Raw genomic sequence first — 17,749 nt, forward strand, 5'->3', positions numbered from 1 at the left:
TACCTTTTCAGGTCGATATATTGCTTGCAATGGAAGTTTTAGACCATTGCAAGTTTGGAGATGTTTTAAGAGGGTGTCCTGGCATAATATAGGGCACTCCTTGCTTTCCTGTGAGTGTCGCAAGAGGCGACTAAGGGAGGGCGAGAGATGGGCAGCAGCGTCCCTTTTAAAACACCTTTAAAGCCTAACTGCGATTGCCAGTCCGCCTGCCAAGCTTGGCAACTACTGACAAAATCTTCCAAGAGGAAGGCTTAGGTTCAGCAGTGGACAGCTAAATGATGATTATAAATAATTCAAATTTTGTATAGGTATACAAAATCACTGCTGATCACAGTGGGCCGTGACCAGTACCTGATACAGGACGAGTCTGAAGCCAACGCCGCGACCTGGTTGTATCACATAAAGCAAATCATTTACAAAATGGTAAGCATTTTTTCTTCTATTTTACAGAAGGGTCGATTCTGAAGCACTATTATCTAAGGATCAATATGTGTTAAAATTCTATAATTAATATCCATTCGTGTTTCAACCGTAAACAGTTGTGTTTGCATGGCTGTGTTTCGGTTTGAAGGGTGGGATATGGCGTGAATCTACAGGGTACAGAGGAATAACATCTGAGTCCTCAAGAATAGAAACGCAAGGGGAATGTCATGGGCGAAACAGTATGTGTGTGTACTGTTATGTCCATGGTACTGCTCATGTCTATAGACGACTGTTACCACTTTCCATCAGGTGGGCCGTCAGCTTGTTTGCCATTCTAAGTTGTATAAAGAAAATATTATTATTGAAATAGAGTCTTTTTTTTTTCAGACAGAAAAGCCTACGACCTTTCCATGATCTTTTGTGCTCGCCCTTTTTAGAGTTCGCTGCTAATTCCCATCAGTGATAGAAATTTTAAGATGTTTTTTGTAGCGATGTTTCCCTTCTTCTCACGATATAAAGTGTATTTTCCAAACGAGATATATCGTTTATGTATGAGTGGGATACAGCCACAAATTAGGTGCTGCGGCGTTTCTTCCTCATTGTGACAAAATCTGCAAACACTTTTTGCATAAACCTAGTTAAGCCATGTGCTTCTTTAGTTTACATTAAAATTTTATTAAAGTCAAATTTATTAGAAATTTTGTTTATTATGGTCCAATAAAAGTAAATTTTGTGAAATTATCAAACAAAATACAAGGTTAAAAGATAAATTTACTAAAATGGTGCCTCAGAATTGACCTCTATATATTTCGTCATAGTCGTAGAATACTGACGGATCTGACAAATATTACACATATAGATCCGTCAGTATTCTACGACTATGACGATATCTTCTAAATATGAGTTTTAACTAGGTGTGGGCAATATAAAGCAATAGCTATATATTTTAATTACGATATCTACATTTATACTGGTCCAGTTGTGAATATGTTAAAAGTCTGTTATCCAAAAAATAATATTAGACAACAGGTTTTTAATATATTCGACAATAGATATCCGACCGATATGGGTGATATCGAAATGGGTGATGACCTTATTTCAGTGGAACCCAATATATAGATATCGGATCGATATCCATATTACCCATGTCGAGTTTTAACATAAGTCAGATTGAATTGATCTTGTGATAACAATACGAGCACTTTTACACAGGGTCCTCCAGCGCCTGATGACTTCTCACTACAAATAGCAAACAAGAATAGCAGCACGGATCTGGAAAGCTTGGGCAGAACGCCACCTCCATCCAGGCATAATAATAGGAACAAAACAAAAGGTAGGTCAAAAATTACAGATGTATTGCACTCATTATATTTATACAACTTGGTAATGATTTTACCATTACTTGGTAAAATAATTAACTCACATCTAGTTATTATTAATTCGTCAAGATTCAAAAACTGACGCTGTACAGTCAAATCGTTTCATCGATCTGTTTCATTGAACAAGAAATTGGAATCTGCAACAGCGGTACAAGGTAATTTAGGTTTTTTATCTAAATTTAGTAATACGTTGTCGATTCGAGTAATAAAGAGAAGATGAAGAATTATAATAAGAGAGTTGTACAACTAAATGTGAGTAGTTATGTTTTACATTATTTTCTATTTGTATATAAATAATAATAATAATAATTTAAAAAATTGCATAGGTCCCATCATTGACCCTTGAGGTACACCTCCATTATAACAATTGTTACCCCGAGCTTTAGCTACTAAATTATTTTTTATAAGCACTTATTAATTAATAGAGCATACCATAAAAAGTCCATTATAAAAGTAACAATTAAACGTATCGTTTCGAAAATTTTGATAATATTGGATTCCAAATTTTGGCATCTAGAAATACGAGTAGATCCAATACATACTACGAGAACCTTTTGATTTTCCGTTTATAACCTTTCTTTAGTACTGAATAACGATGAAAATGAGTTATTGAAGTCGCTGGCGGAAGACCCAAAAAAAAAAACCAATTTTATAAATATAACTAAATTTAATTCTAAAATTATTTATTACAATAATAGGTGCCTTCAGATCGATGTGTGATCTGTAAGTGAAGTCATATCGAATCAAACATAAAGGAAATGCGTATTTTTGCTGTGGGAATCGAAATGCTGACTCGACGCAGGTGTCTTTCTCGGTAGCGCACCTTCTTGCATCATGCTAGGTGGTCCGATCCGATCGCCGTTGAGGGTGTGTCGTAATACTTGATAGGTATCTACTGTAACCACTGTCAAAACACAAATACATAAATAAACAAACATTGACTATTTCCTATTCCCTTTGGCCGCAACAGAATACCAGTGCTTTGCCCTTTTGAGGGCGAAGCAATGAGCTGAGTTGTGACCATTTTGTATTGTTATGGCACACGCATAAAAGAAAATTGTGCTTGGTTTTCTGTTTATTTTTTTTTAATCATTTATGTTATCTCGTTTTTATGTATATGTTATAATTTGTGTGCTGTATGTAATGCAAATAGATTATCTATCTATCTATCTATCTAGCATATTTTATTGAAACTTCTTTGTGGCCGTAATGTAAATTTAAGTCTGGCCACATATATATGTTGATATTATTTTTCTACACGGTTTTTGTTTCTATTCAAATGGTTGTCTCGTCTTGTATCTATACGTATATATATATATATATATATATATATATATATATATATATATATATTGTTGTTTTAAAGAATATTATCTTTCACTGTGACCCTCTACATATTTTATATAAAGAATTATCGGGTCCAAATGCGAGGTAATGTTGGCAATTTAGTGAAAGATTAAGAGATATCCAGCATAATCAAATTGGTGTAGGTTTAAATTACTAATGGAATTAGTCATTATAAATGTGCAGGTTGACGTTCGATGTAATTGAATTGTAATCGAATGAAAATCAACGTACAGACGTGGCGTTATATTTGATGTATATTTGATATTATTTCGATATGATACCAAATCAACTGCGTTGGATTATTTATGCATCATAAACAATTTAGTACTGATATGATTTATTATCACTGTATTATATTATTAACACAATTTAATATCATAATCATCATATATATATATATATATATATATATATATATATATATATATATATATATATATATCCCCTTTAGACATGAGCAGTATTATGGACACAACAGAGTATACTGTTTTGCCCATGATACCCCCATGCGTTGCCATACCTGAGGACTCAGGTGTTATTCCTCTGTACCCAGTAAATTCACGCCATATCCCACCCTTCAAACTGAAACACAGCCATGCAAACACAACTGCTTCACGGTTGAAACACGAATGGGACAGAGGTACCCAAGCAATCGACTTTTGTACAAAGTCCCCTCTGGTAAATATAATGAATATGAAACAAACTCCTTATTTGCTCGAATATAAATATACATTGACGTCAATTAAAATGTACAAATCTTGAATGATTACGTCATGACATCATTTAGTAATATATTTATTATTTGTTTTTTTTTTTCATCTATGTAATATTTTTGCAATAAGTACAAAATAATTTAATTATCTATGTCTACATACCATACCATGTTAGCCATTGTACAGTCCACTATGGAATTGTGTACTTACCACGCTCAGCTGGCAGATTAGCAACCGCAGTTAGGCTTTAGTGATGTTTTAAGAGAGACGCTGCTGCCCATCCTTTGACTATTACCTTAATCGCCTCTTACTGTGCCCATGGTAAAGAAAGAGGTGGCCCATTCTTTGCCGGGACCACACGGCAAATAATTGAAGTATAGACGTACCTATGTCATCATCATCATCATACCAGCCTTGAACTGTCTACCGCTGAACATAAGCCTCTCCCGGCGGGATAGGGGGGATTGTCAGTAGTTGTCACGCTTGGCAAGCGGATTGGCGACCGCAGTTAGGCTTTAGTGATGTGTTACAAGGGACTCTGCTACCCATCCCATGCCCTCCCATAGTCGACTCTTACGATTCCATGCCGAGACCACACAGCGGACGTACTTATGTATAAAACATTAATTACAATTTAAACCAACAATAAAATGTAACGTTTTCAATTTCGTTTTTTTTTTATACCACTTAGAATGACAAACAAGCTGACGGTCCACCTGATGGAAAGTGATAACCGTCGCCTATAGACATGAGCAGTACCATGGACATAACAGAGTATACTGTTTCGCCCATAATACCCTCCATGCGTTGCTATACCTGAGGACTCAGGTGTTATTACTCTGTACGCAGTAAATTCACGCCATATCCCACCCTTCAAACCGAAACACAGCCATGCAAATATAACTGCTTCACGGCTAAAACACGAATGGGACAGAGGATTCGTAAACGCAATATCAAAAACCAGAAGTACTAATTGAGTTATTGTTAATTATATTGAAAAATATAATAACTACCCATTTAACTATTGTTTACATTCAGTTTTCCTAGTTCGAGTGACGAATCATTCTCAGTATTGTGACTTTAGTTTTCCTCAATCAGTCGTTCCTTGCCACTGTAGCAACGACTTCTTTTAATATTGCATTTAAATTCGTGTATTTCATTTGTTCACTTGTTTTATAGTTTGTCAATTAAGAATTGGTTTCTTTATTGTAAAATTTAACTTTTTCTACATCGTTGATTTCATTAATGTTTGTGTTGAATTTGTTACGATACTAGATAGATTTAATTCTATTTTTTTCTAAACAGTTGGTTGTTTAAGTTTGTACTCGTACGTTTAAAAGGTGAAAGTGTTTAACAGAAGAGATTCCATTGCAATAATTAAAATTTGCTCAGTAACACGATCTATTGGAGTTATTACTCGGACGTCTTCATTATGCTCATTCGTTAGTGCATGCTACACCGTTGTATATCTTCAATATTTTATAATAATACTTGATAATCCACTTGTACAGTGCTCTAAGAAAGTTTGTCTGTGAATCGTTGGTGTTGTCACATTGAAAATGACCGTGCTCTGTGGATGTATGTCCGAAGGATTCCGGCGTTTCAATTCGTGTAAGTTATTTTATAATTTTATCGAGTGCTAGAGTATAATATTCTGTAATAATTCCTACTTCAATTAAACTCTCACTATTGGTAACAATATCTAGTTTTCGCTCTTGTAATTGTGTATTTTGTTTTATGTTGTTTCTCTAATCGTCTTTTACTATAGCTTTTGGATTAAAAGGGAAGGAACGACACATTTTATTCTACTCCGTTAGAGCGCAGCAAAGGCAAGCTACTGTGAATTTTGTTTCCGAAATTCCAGAGTCGAATGATGACGAAACAATAACGTCACGTTAAAATAATGCAAAACGTCGTCAAAATGGCACTTTTTTGTCCGAACGTAGCTTATAGTTAGTTGGTTTATGACTAATAAAGCATTCCTCTCCTTACACTTCTTATTTCGATGTATTGTATTGTAAAATCTTTATTGTACATATTTTTTATTTATTTCGAATTAGGCACACCAACAGTATACATATTATACATAAATTAAAAAAAATTTTTTGTGTACAATGCTGATATGCATACATATGGCAGGCGTACACAACATTGACTACAGATTACATGCATATAAATGTCATAATATAATTAATATAATAAATTAAAATTATAATGGATGGATGAAAGAAGAATTATGAAAGAGATTTATCGAGCAAGAATGAATGGAGATGTCGGTAGGGGCCGCCCTAGACGGACGTATGTCGACCAAATAGGCGACGTGCTGATGAAGGGCCAAATTAAAAGTACCCATAACCGGCGAGCGTGTATGAAAAGATTGATGAATGTGGAAGAAGCGAAAGAGGTTTGTTTGAATCGAAGCATTTGTCGTTCCATTGTTTCTGCCTACCCTATTGGGAGACAGGCGTGACAGATATTTATATTTATTACAAAATTCAATTAAGTATTAAATACATAATTGATATTGGACACATTAAAAGATTTAATATACAATGACAGACTTATTCCATAAAGGGATATCTATATATCTATATGTAACGTATATGCAAGACATTTGGGTCTGAAGCTTCGGAATTACGTGTTTCATGGTAGACATGATGGTTATGTGCGTGTGGATTTCGTTATGACATATTGATTATTATGTTTTTGTTTGAACGTAATAGATTTATCTAATCGTGTACTTTCGTAATATCACGTCTACATTTTTCTTTTCTGACAGGGTAAAAGCCGACAAGCGGAAAGCAACGAACGTTGTTGATAATTCGAATAAGAGAAATGTTATTGTATTTATTGCAAACGTGTTGCTTATAAAATAGCGTCCAAATATCGGTTTAAGCGTTTGGATCTAAGGTTCACGTTAACATTAAGGTGTTTGTAAACGGTCAAGCGGTTTGAATCAAGCACATAGATTGTAGCTTGATTCAATAATGATAGATCATTTATTCATCGCTTATAGATATGAGCAGTATCATGGGCATAACAGAGTATACTGTTTCGCCCATGATACCCCCTCTGTACCCAGTAAATTCACGCCATATCCCACCCTTCAAACCGAAACACAGCCATCCAAACACAACTACTTCACGGTTGAAACACGAATGGGACAGAGGTACCCAAGCAATCGATTGTGACGCAAGCACAAACCTGACTCGTTCATGTCACAGTAACTTACTTATTTATATATATAATCATAAACAGAAAAAGAAATAAAAGGATACATATAAAAAAAAAAACAAACGGAAAATACATAAAAGTAACATAATTTTTTATTTCATTAGCATACCACAGTAACACAAAATGTTCTCAACTCAGTTTATTGCTTTGCCCTCGAAAGAGCAAAACACTGATACTCTGTAATGGCCAAAAGCCGAATAAATATCATTGTTTTGCTCTATATAGTTTGTTAGTATTATTATTTTCATTTATTTCAGAGATATGACAATATCGAGTTGCGATTAAAACTTGATAATGTCTCTATCAGGTAGATTAACGACCATAATGTTCTTAATTACTGCAGTAGTGGTACAATTGTGAAGCAATCAACTGGTGTACTATGTTTCCCACAATAATAAATAGAACTTATAAAATATACAAGTGTAGTGCAAGAACTATATTGTGAGATTGTGTTGTAATTTATGGGGAAATGGATGGTCAAACAATGGTGTTAACAACAGGTGAAGTGCCTGTACCGGGTCCAAAGGCAAACCCGGTGAAGCACCGTCCCTCAAGGTTGAACAAGTTTCTGAGATCTCATCACTTGTATAGAAAAAGTTTTATTCTACGTATGTTTTATTTTATTAATTTAATATATTTTTGTTTTTTTTTTTTATTATTATTATTTTTTTATTAAAGGAACAACAATCTAACGTAATTAGATACGTCAAATTCGCATTAAAATTTGACTTCAATTAAGCCGTATTGTGATTTTCATTTAAAAACAACTATTAAATTATTTTAGACTGATTTAATACATATTACCTACTTATAAGTACTTGCAAATGTTTTTAATTTAATGTCCTTAATGGGAAATACTAAGATTCTATGTCACCTATAGAGCTACCATAGATTAGGAATTATTATACAGGCATCCACGCATCCGCCATGTTGAATTTATATCAATGTCACGTGTTTTATGACAATTTCAATATTTTAGTAGAGCATATTCGAAAGTCTACGAGAAAGAGATGCAATTATAGGGAATGGTAACTAGATGAAGCGAGATACCAACATAGTAAATGTGATTTAGTTGATTCGTATAAACTTTTGCTTGAATTGTTAACACCTCACTTTCTGTTTTACTTATTATAGATGGGTAATATATACTAATATATATATATTGCACTATCTATATATTAGTCCAATAACGGATGTAGTAAATGTCGGTTATTCAATGCCTAAGGTCGATATGAAAAACCCAGACGAAATCAACGTGGATATTCGACTAGTGTCGGCGATACCGAAATGGGTGATGTTCGTTTTTCCTCTATAATATTTCGAGGAACTTAATATACAGATAACGGAGTGGTACCGATATTATACATGCCTATTATTATAACTTATCGCGGTTAGCGGTGTAAATGACATAATTAGTGCGACCCATGATCAATATCATGGACAGACATTTATTTCCAACAATGCCAGGGATTTATTTAAGTAATTTTACCGTTCCAGGTAAAAAATATCTTTGCCACCTTTTTAACCTCATTTTTGTCGTTCTGAGCATTTGCCCGCCTTTTCTCATATTATACCCATTTTCTATTTTCTCTGCATATCTGTTCCAATCTTACGTGATTAAAAAAAAATTCTTCAGGTCATATGATATATTTAATATGGAGGTTCCTTAGCCAAAGGTGAGTCAATAATAAATAAATAAATGAGTCATCAATCTGTTTACCATCATCGGTACTACATTGCGTAGTAGTAGACACGTTGCTTTAACCCTTAAAAGCCTGATTTTTTAAATCAAATTAAAAAATATATAAGTGTACCCTTTACTGTTTACTAATGGGAAAAAATAGTTAAAAAAAAAAATCAAAACGATATTTTTATATATTTATTTTGAAAAAAACATTTGGTAACACGTAAACAGCCAAATATTAAAGTAAAATCGATTGTAGGCGCCCAATGCGATTTATAACCCCGGTATCAAATTTGAAACTTCAAATGATGTGTAAGTTCGAGTCCAGGTTGAATCAATTTCGATTTTTTTTTAATTGTCTCAACTTCGGGCATTTGTGTCTACTGCACGAGTAAAATAACAAATCGGCCGATATCGCTGTCTCATTCTGTCTCTTTCATACAGTAGCGAAAATAATGGATGACTGGAAATTATTATGTTTTTATTCTATAGAATTAATTAATATATTTTTTAAACTATATTGAAGCCATTGAATATAAAAAATATATTAAAAAAAATGGCATTTAGTCGTTTCTTTCTTTCTACTTCATCTTTATAAATTACTAGCTGTATCTCGTGGCTTTGCCCGCGTGAATCAGTATTTAAAGTATTCTATGTGCTAAATTGCCATGTGGTCTCGGTATAAAATAGGCCACCGCTTCCTTTCTCGCGGGTGTCCTAAGAGGTCACCAAGAGAAGGCGAAGAATAGACAGCAGTCTCTCTTATTACTTTTTATTCCACGCGGGTATAACCACAATACTATTAGCGGATAATAATGATAAAGGCGGTTATGAAATAATCTATATATATATTGATATACATATACATATATGTATATATCAAAGATCTCACAGTCACAGACTGCGGTTTACTGTCCTTTACTGACCATAGTCCTAGGGGGGGGGGGGGGGGATTACCAGTAATTGCCACACTTGGTAAACGGACCGCAGTCAGGCCTTCGTGATATTTTAAAAGCGATACTGCTACCTATCATACTTTAGTCGTCTCTTACGATACCGACGGGACAGAAAATGGTGGCCTTTTCTATACTGGGATCACACGGTGAAAAGTCCCATAGTTTACACTTATGCCAATTTATTTTCAATGCTTTTTCGCTAACAATATCGCCAAAAGAATTTATGTTATATTGCACATATCTGTCTAAGGTGTTGAAGACATTCGTATTATAACTGCTTGGTATCGATTTAGCTAGATATATAGCTATGGATAAGAACTCCATTTAATTTGATATAACATTTCAATTCTACAGAGACACAACTACTAACAGATCTTAAATTAGAACGATGTAGCAAGCACGACAACTTTAACTTATCATCGATGACGATAACACTTATCTTTCTCACACACAAAAATCATCATACATTTCTCACATGTTGCATTCGACAGTTTGAATCGTGCACGTTTTGCATCAAAACATTTTAGTGTCAATGCGATACAGTGATATATTGTAATATTAAATCAAAAATTTGTGCAAAATTAAAAGGACTCCCTTGCAAGGTAATTAATCAAACGTTTACTATTATAGTGAAATGTCTTAATCAATTGAAAATGTTTTAAATGTTTGTCAATAATCTAAATCTTCGTGCAGTGTGCTGATTCCATTCATCTCTTGTGATACCGTTTGTAAATTGTATTTAACATCGTTATCAGTGTTTGTATTTTATCTGTAGATGTTACGATTAAATACACTCTTGAATTTTATCTTGGCTACAGAATTGTTATGGTTCTTTAAAACGAATTTCATCTATTGTTCTTTTTTAAATACATTGGACTTGTTTTTTTTACTATTTCAAATGTTAAACATTATTACATTCAAACTGTTTATAATAACACTGCAGATGTTAATTGATAGTAAGAAATAAATGCTTAATGTTTATAACCTATTATTTTCTGTCCTCTATAGCTTTGTTGGGTAACAATTCTTTCAATTTCTTTTAAATATCTTCATCTCTGTCAACTTTCACTTTTTCTAATCTTCTCCTATGTGTACGCTCTTCTACTTTCTGTACTTTAAAGAACTCTTGACTTACAGTCGGTGGCAGCAGCAATGAAGATCTCAGCGACTCCACGGAAATATCCATTCAGAAGACACAAGTGAAGAGTAGATTGAAGAAGTTCTTCGCTAAACGGCCAGCTATGGAGGTCCTTGTCAAGAAAGGCATCTATAAAGGTTGGGATAGCTATTAAACTGGTGTGTGTTGCTTTAGCTATTTATAATGCACCATGGTTGGAGTGTATTTAATATATTAGAATAACATAGAATGGTTGGTGTACTCATATTATTTGATTTAAGAATAAACCTGTCTTTTATGTAGATATAACTGGCTTTTTCATCAGAGGTATACTAAAATTTGACGGCGTAGTGTAGTGTAGTGCAATTATGATTTGTCAGTCTTAGCTACATTCTGCTTTTACTAACGACTACGCAAAACCTGGAGAATCAATGAGAGAAGATACCTGGATATATAATTAATGGTGTTTATTTGGAAATAACATTGGTGTGGTTTTATATCAATAATGCCAGAAGATTATAAATAGTTATATAATTTTATTTGGAAATATGGTGGAATACAAAAGTTAGTCATATATTACAAGGAATGTAGCTTGTTCAGATTACAGAGAAAGATAGATAAGAGGAAATATAGATTTTGATCAAATCTAGAAATTGAAAAATATTTCGTGTTTATGAAGAAAAACCGGGAACGCCAATCTCCAAAAACAGTGCATAGAATTAAGATGAATTGCTCATGAATGTTAAAAAGGATAAGGTTTATAATTCTCTTAACCCCTTGTTTCCTGTATATTAACAAGAAATGTCAATTCTCTAATAGAAAATGCCAGGAAATTATAAATTATAATAAATATAAATGTACAATGTAGATCTACAAACAATTTTGTGCGAAGTATGCTTCAGTGCTTCATTGCTATCGATGCAGAAGAATCTGGAAAATCCTAAGACAATATCGAGAATCGCGATGTTGAAATATTGCTGGCTTTTGTAATTTTGCTTTTTTTATTTTAATGTATGTAAAATATTTTTTCTTTAATTTATTTATAGTGTTTTATTTTTTTTATAACCTCTATCAGTCGTGAGTCGCTTAACGGTACGTGTACTATATGGTGTGAAAGATGGTCCATCTTTACAATAAGGCCATTTTGGCCAGAGATCGATGGTTAAGGTCTTTAGACTAGACCAAATGTTGATCAACGACCTTGGATACATGGTTGGAAATCAGATCAGGTTGATTTTTCACCATATAGTACTCGTTTTATTGCATAAAAATTTACCAAACGCGTAGCAAATGGGGAGACCTGTAGGTATACTCGCCCCACGTTAAAAATATATTACGTGTCGGATACAACCTGTCCCCATCCTAAGGGGTAGAGTCTTCGCCTCGTTCACGAAATTCAATATCTATGTTGGAATATTTAAAAGAGTCTGACGACTGAAAATTTCGACTTATTTTATTTTTATTTACGGTGGATGGTTTGTATATTCTGTAAATTATTTATTTATGTTTTTTTTTTTAATTTTATTTTAGTATTTATACACTCTGTCACATATATTATAATTTTAACAAAGTATTAAATTAAAGTATATATTAATAATTAGGTATATTGTGTCTTTTGTACATTGAGTTTTCTATTGTAAAACTAGTTTGGCATGCGTTTTGGAGTGGTGTATGAGTGTGTTTATTTTGTTTAAACTAATGTCTCAATAAGATTGAGTAACAATAATGTTACTCAATTTTATTATGAGTATTATAAAGACGTGTGGACATGTCTGAATTATATTCATATCAAATATCAAAAATATTTTTTTCTCAAATATGCTTGGAAATGTGAGCATTATTTTAACAATCTTCTTCGAGATAAATCAAAATTGCCGTACTGGGCAAGATACATGCGAGCAGCGGCCGGCAAAAGTTGTATTTAAATCCATATCTGTCGTGTTTTGCGGCTAGATAAATTACTATTTAAACTCATATTTGTCCTGTAATTTAAAAATGAAATGACCTTTTACTTTGAAACATGGCTACCAAGGACGTAACTAATACAAAGTTTTATTTAAATTTCGAACTGGCTTGCAAACAGAAAGCTGTTTATTGAAAAAAAAAAACAAACGAACATTATGGCGCGTGAAAAATTATTATTGTTCGTTATTCGTCATTAAACTTAAAAAGTAAAATTGTGTTTTTGATTTTCGCGCATTGTTTGAGAAAAGTACTATACAAGCCTTGGCCACAACTAGGCATTGATGAACTCACTTATGTGTGCCTCGGCTACGCCTCGGTCCACATTTGTACGTTCGTTCATCAATGCCTCAGTTGCTGGCCGCTGCAGTAATGTACTATTAACGGGTATCGAAAAAGGGTCTCCACAATTTTGATCTCATTATCGTCATATCAGCCTTTAGCTGTTCACTGCTGAATATAGGCCTCTTTTATTGGAGGGTTTTGCCAGTAGTTGCCACGCTTGGCAGGCGGATTGGCAACCGCAGTTAGGCTTTGGTGGTGTTTTAATAATTAAGTTGAGATAATTCTAAGGTTGACCCTTTTAAACCAATAAAATATTGGTCTATGAAGTTAATTTATTATTAAACCAACCGTATGATAAAAGTCGAGTCACGAATCGTAAAAAATGAGAATTCATCCTGATTGATTCGTGATTTTTCACGATTTACGAGAATTTGTCATATTTTAATATCGCTATACGCTAGTTGTACTATGTTTGTGGATAAAACAATAAATTTTTTTAATGGGTGATAATGGAATGGTGGGGTTACCATACCCGCGCTATCGCTATGCACCGGCGGGGCACCAGTGAAGGATGATAGGTGAGGATGTAGCAGGTCAGTTAGCCCATCGTGACGAATTCAACAAAAATTGTTCACGATGGTTTCCAGGGGGAACCATGTGGACCTCCAAGTAGTTTCGACCTAATAGGGCATATTGCTGACAATGGGGCTGTCAAACTCCATTGCCAACAATCCCTTTCCCCCCTAAAATAATCAATTACCTTATCTTACATCTCTATTATTGAACATAGGCCTTCCCATAAAGGTAGGATTCGAACTTATTGCCACATAGGCTTGGTATTGTTCTGTTAAGAACTCTCTTCCTCTTACTCTACTCCTGTATCTATTACATTGAATGCAATACCTCCTACTTTATGTTCTTTGTCACCCATTTCTCATCACCAATAATTTTCCAAGGCCCTTTATAAATGCACATTTTAGGCATATCAGAGGGCCTACCATGAAATGTTTTCCGAAATTTCGGATCCGAACGAAACAAAAATTTTATGCTAAAATTACATGATACGTACCGTTTAAAAATATTAAAAATGTTAAAATATCGTTCCTTTGAACTTTTATGGTAGGATTTATGACAAGCGAAATGTTAAGCTCCATTTACGGGTCGATTTCGGTACGAACAAAAACACGAAATTGAGCCCGAAATTTCGAAATTTCATTTCATGGTAGACCCCCTGTTTTAATAATTAGAAGAACTCCCTACCCTAGGGTGACCAGACAAATTTTTGCTAACCCATTGCATGTTCCAAGCATTAAAACAGCTCAGGATTTAAAACGCTGTTTGTTCTGGAGACATACCTTGAAAGGTGGAATAACATTCCAGTCTTACTGCCAATGGGGAAACGTTGGTAGGGACAAATGGAACTGATCTATATTTTTAAGGTGTAGTCGTCTCTTGTAAGATATTGTCAAGATATAAGATCTACTGATAAGTAGTCAACGCAATATATTTTTACTCCGTGATCCGGAGATAAACAATAGTTATCCGACTTTGTCGATTCGTTATAATACACGCTTTGTTGTAATTCACGATTTGTTGATGTGTGAGTGAAGATTCTCTATAAATCTTCTAAAAACCTACATTAATTATCACAATGTTCTGTCACTTTCATTCAAATTAAGAATTAAGCATTTTTTTTGATGGGTGAAAATGGTATGGTAACCCCGCCTGCGCTAACGGGATATGCTGGCGGAGCACCAGTGAAGGGTGATAGATGAGAATGAAAACAGGCCAGTTAGCCCATCATGATGAATTCATCAGGAATTAACCATGATAGTTTCCAGTGAGAACCGTGAGGAGGTCGACCTGGTTGGGTATATTGCTAGCAATGGGATTCTCAGTCTCCATTGCTAACAATCCCTTTCCCCCCAGAATTAAGCATTAAAAAAAGAGACAAAACAAGTCAATAGGTTTTATGAAAGGTTTGACGTTTTTATAAATAAGAGGCTAAAAATATTGTCTTGGCCAGTAATTTATTACCATTACGTGGTATCACGAGAAACTCAAATGTATGTAAATTGTCAAGGTTCTTTCTTTGCTAGTGTTTTTTTTTTTCCAGTGCATTTTCGTGGAGCCCATAAGTTATATGTTGACATTGTCGTTTATTGTTAGGTTTTTTTTTATACAACTTAGAATGGCAAACAAGCTGACGGCCCACCTGATGGAAAGTGGTAACCGTCGCCTATAGACGTGAGCAGTACCATGGACATAACAGAGTACACTGTTTCGCCCATGATACCTCCCATGCGTTGCCATTCCTGAGGACTCAGGTGTTATTCCTCTATACCCTGTAAATTCACGCCATATCCCACCCATCAAACCGAAACACAGCCATGCCAACACAACTGCTTCACGGTTGAAACACGAATGGGTATTGTTAGGTATTTATGAAAATTTAAATTTCCTCTCATTTCATGCATAATTACACTTTTCCACATTTTTATTTTTATTTCAGGATATCTTATTGATTTTATCTTAAGGATAATCTTAAAGGATTTTATGGCTTGTTAAATTTTTTATGTAACCGTTTGTTGTTAAAATTAGTTACACAATAAATGTAACAAGCTATCGAAAACAAACTGACGGTCCTCTTTTTCTCACATTTTTGTTCTTTTATTTTAAACTTATCTCAAAGTTCAACATTAACGTTATGTTTATATATTTAATGGATTTCTATAACATCATAATATTTTTTTTTAACGGATGATAATGGAATGGTAACCCCACCCGCGCTATCGGTATACACCGGCGGGGCAGCAATGAAGGATGATAGGTGAGGATGAAGTAGGTCAGTTAGCCCATCATGACGAATTCAACAAGAATTGTTCACGACGGTTTCCAGGGGGAACCACGTGGAGGTCGACCTAATAAGGCATATTGCAGCAATGGGGCCGTCAAACTCCATTACTAACAATCCCTTTCCCCCCAACATCATAATATTGTCGATTCACCTGCTTCACTGCAAATTATGGAAACCATAACTTACAGAATTGTCACGATGGGTGAATTAACCAGACTTTGTCCTTGTTATCCCTCACTGGTACTCTGCCAGTGTATACCGCTGTTTAGAAACCGTTACATTTGACTCAATGAAATACATCAAAGAAATTATTTTACTTTTAATTCCTGACAAAAATCATAGACCTATACACAGATTTTTTTAAAATATCAAACGCCAATCTTCAGATGAACCAGTCTTCGGCCGCAAACTCGAGGAGGTATGCCCGGAGAAGTCGCCGCGGGTGCCGAACTTCGTCGTGACCTGCATCAAGGAGATTGAAAGCAATGAGGAAAACATGTGCACAGACGGCTTGTACAGAGCCAGCGGGAATTTGAGTCAAGTGCAGAAAATACGATTAGAGGTACGCTGCATTTTGTACTGACAGTTATGCGTTGCTAGTTGTAAATCCGAAGCTTTTCTTGCGCACATTTATTTATTCATCAATTTTTTTCATTCGATTTTGACCAGAGAGAGACTTTGTACAAAAGTCGATTGCTTGGGTACCTCTGTCCCATTCGTGTTTCAACCGTGAAGCAGTTGTGTTTGCATGGCTGTGTTTCGGTCTGAAGGGTGGGATATGGCGTGAATTTACTGGATACAGAGGAATAACACCTGAGTCCTCAGGAATGACAACGCATGGGGGGTATCATGGGCGAAACAGTATACTCTGTTATGTCCATGGTACTGCTCATGTCTATAGGCGATGGTTACCCCTTCCATCAGGTGGGCCGTCAGTTTGTTTACCATTCTAAGTTGTATAAAAAAAAGACTGAAACAATTCATCGTTTGTTTTATTCCTTTATTCGTAAATTCATTAATTGCTTCATTCATCCATTTTTTCACAGAATTTTGACCTACTAGGTTATGTTACATCTACTTGTATATAATTTTCAACCGTGATTACATAGCTGTTTTGTTTTTTTTATACAACTTAGAATGGCAAACAATCTGACGGTCCACCTGATGGAAAGTGATAACCGTCGCCTATAGACATGAGCAGTACCATGGACATAACAGAGTATACTGTTTCGCCCATGATACCCCCCATGCGTTGCCATTCCTGAGGACTCAGATGTTATTCCCCTGTACCTTGTAAATTCACGCCATATCCCACCCTTCAAACCGAAACACAGCAAATGCAAACACCACTGCTTCACGGTTGAAATACGAATGGGACAGAGGTACCTAAACAAACGACTTTTGTACAAAGTCTCCCTCTGGCATTAGAAATTTTAAGCCTTTCTCTTGAATCACTCTATCTATTAAAAAAACCCGCTTCAAAATCCGTTGCGTAGTTTTAAAGATTTAAGCATACATAGGGACGGACAGACAGCGACAGCGACTTTGTTTTATACTATGTAGTGATTAATACTTTTAACTGCAAATTTGCGGTTAGGTTTTTTTTGATGGGTGAAAATAGCATGGTAACCCCGCCCGCGCTAACGGGATACGATGGCGGAGCACCAGTGAAGGGTGATAGATGATAATGAAAACAGGCCAGTTAGCCCATCATGATGAATTCATCGGGAATTAACCATGATAGTTTCCAGGGGGAACCGCGAGGAGGTCGACCTGGTTGGGTATATTGCTA

General features: G+C 34.9%; 1 protein-coding gene across 3 annotated transcripts in view; it reads left to right on the forward strand.

Annotated features, from left to right (window-relative positions):
* LOC113515212 (WW domain-containing protein tag-325-like) overlaps positions 1-17,749 on the forward strand; it is a 178,256-nt gene that overhangs the window by 154,971 nt on the left and 5,536 nt on the right. For 2 of the 3 annotated variants that reach the window (XM_052895858.1, XM_052895859.1), the window contains exons 7-10: positions 309-423; positions 1,636-1,756; positions 10,874-11,011; positions 16,344-16,519. In XM_052895858.1, the coding sequence (XP_052751818.1) occupies positions 309-423; positions 1,636-1,756; positions 10,874-11,011; positions 16,344-16,519 (550 nt within the window). The remainder of the gene's footprint in view (positions 1-308; positions 424-1,635; positions 1,757-10,873; positions 11,012-16,343; positions 16,520-17,749) is intronic. The other variant, XM_052895861.1, reaches the window with a different exon arrangement.

The sequence above is a fragment of the Galleria mellonella genome, unplaced genomic scaffold, assembly GCF_026898425.1.
Source record: "Galleria mellonella isolate WM207_F2 unplaced genomic scaffold, CSIRO_AGI_GalMel_v1 utg312, whole genome shotgun sequence".
NCBI lineage: Eukaryota > Metazoa > Arthropoda > Insecta > Lepidoptera > Pyralidae > Galleria > Galleria mellonella.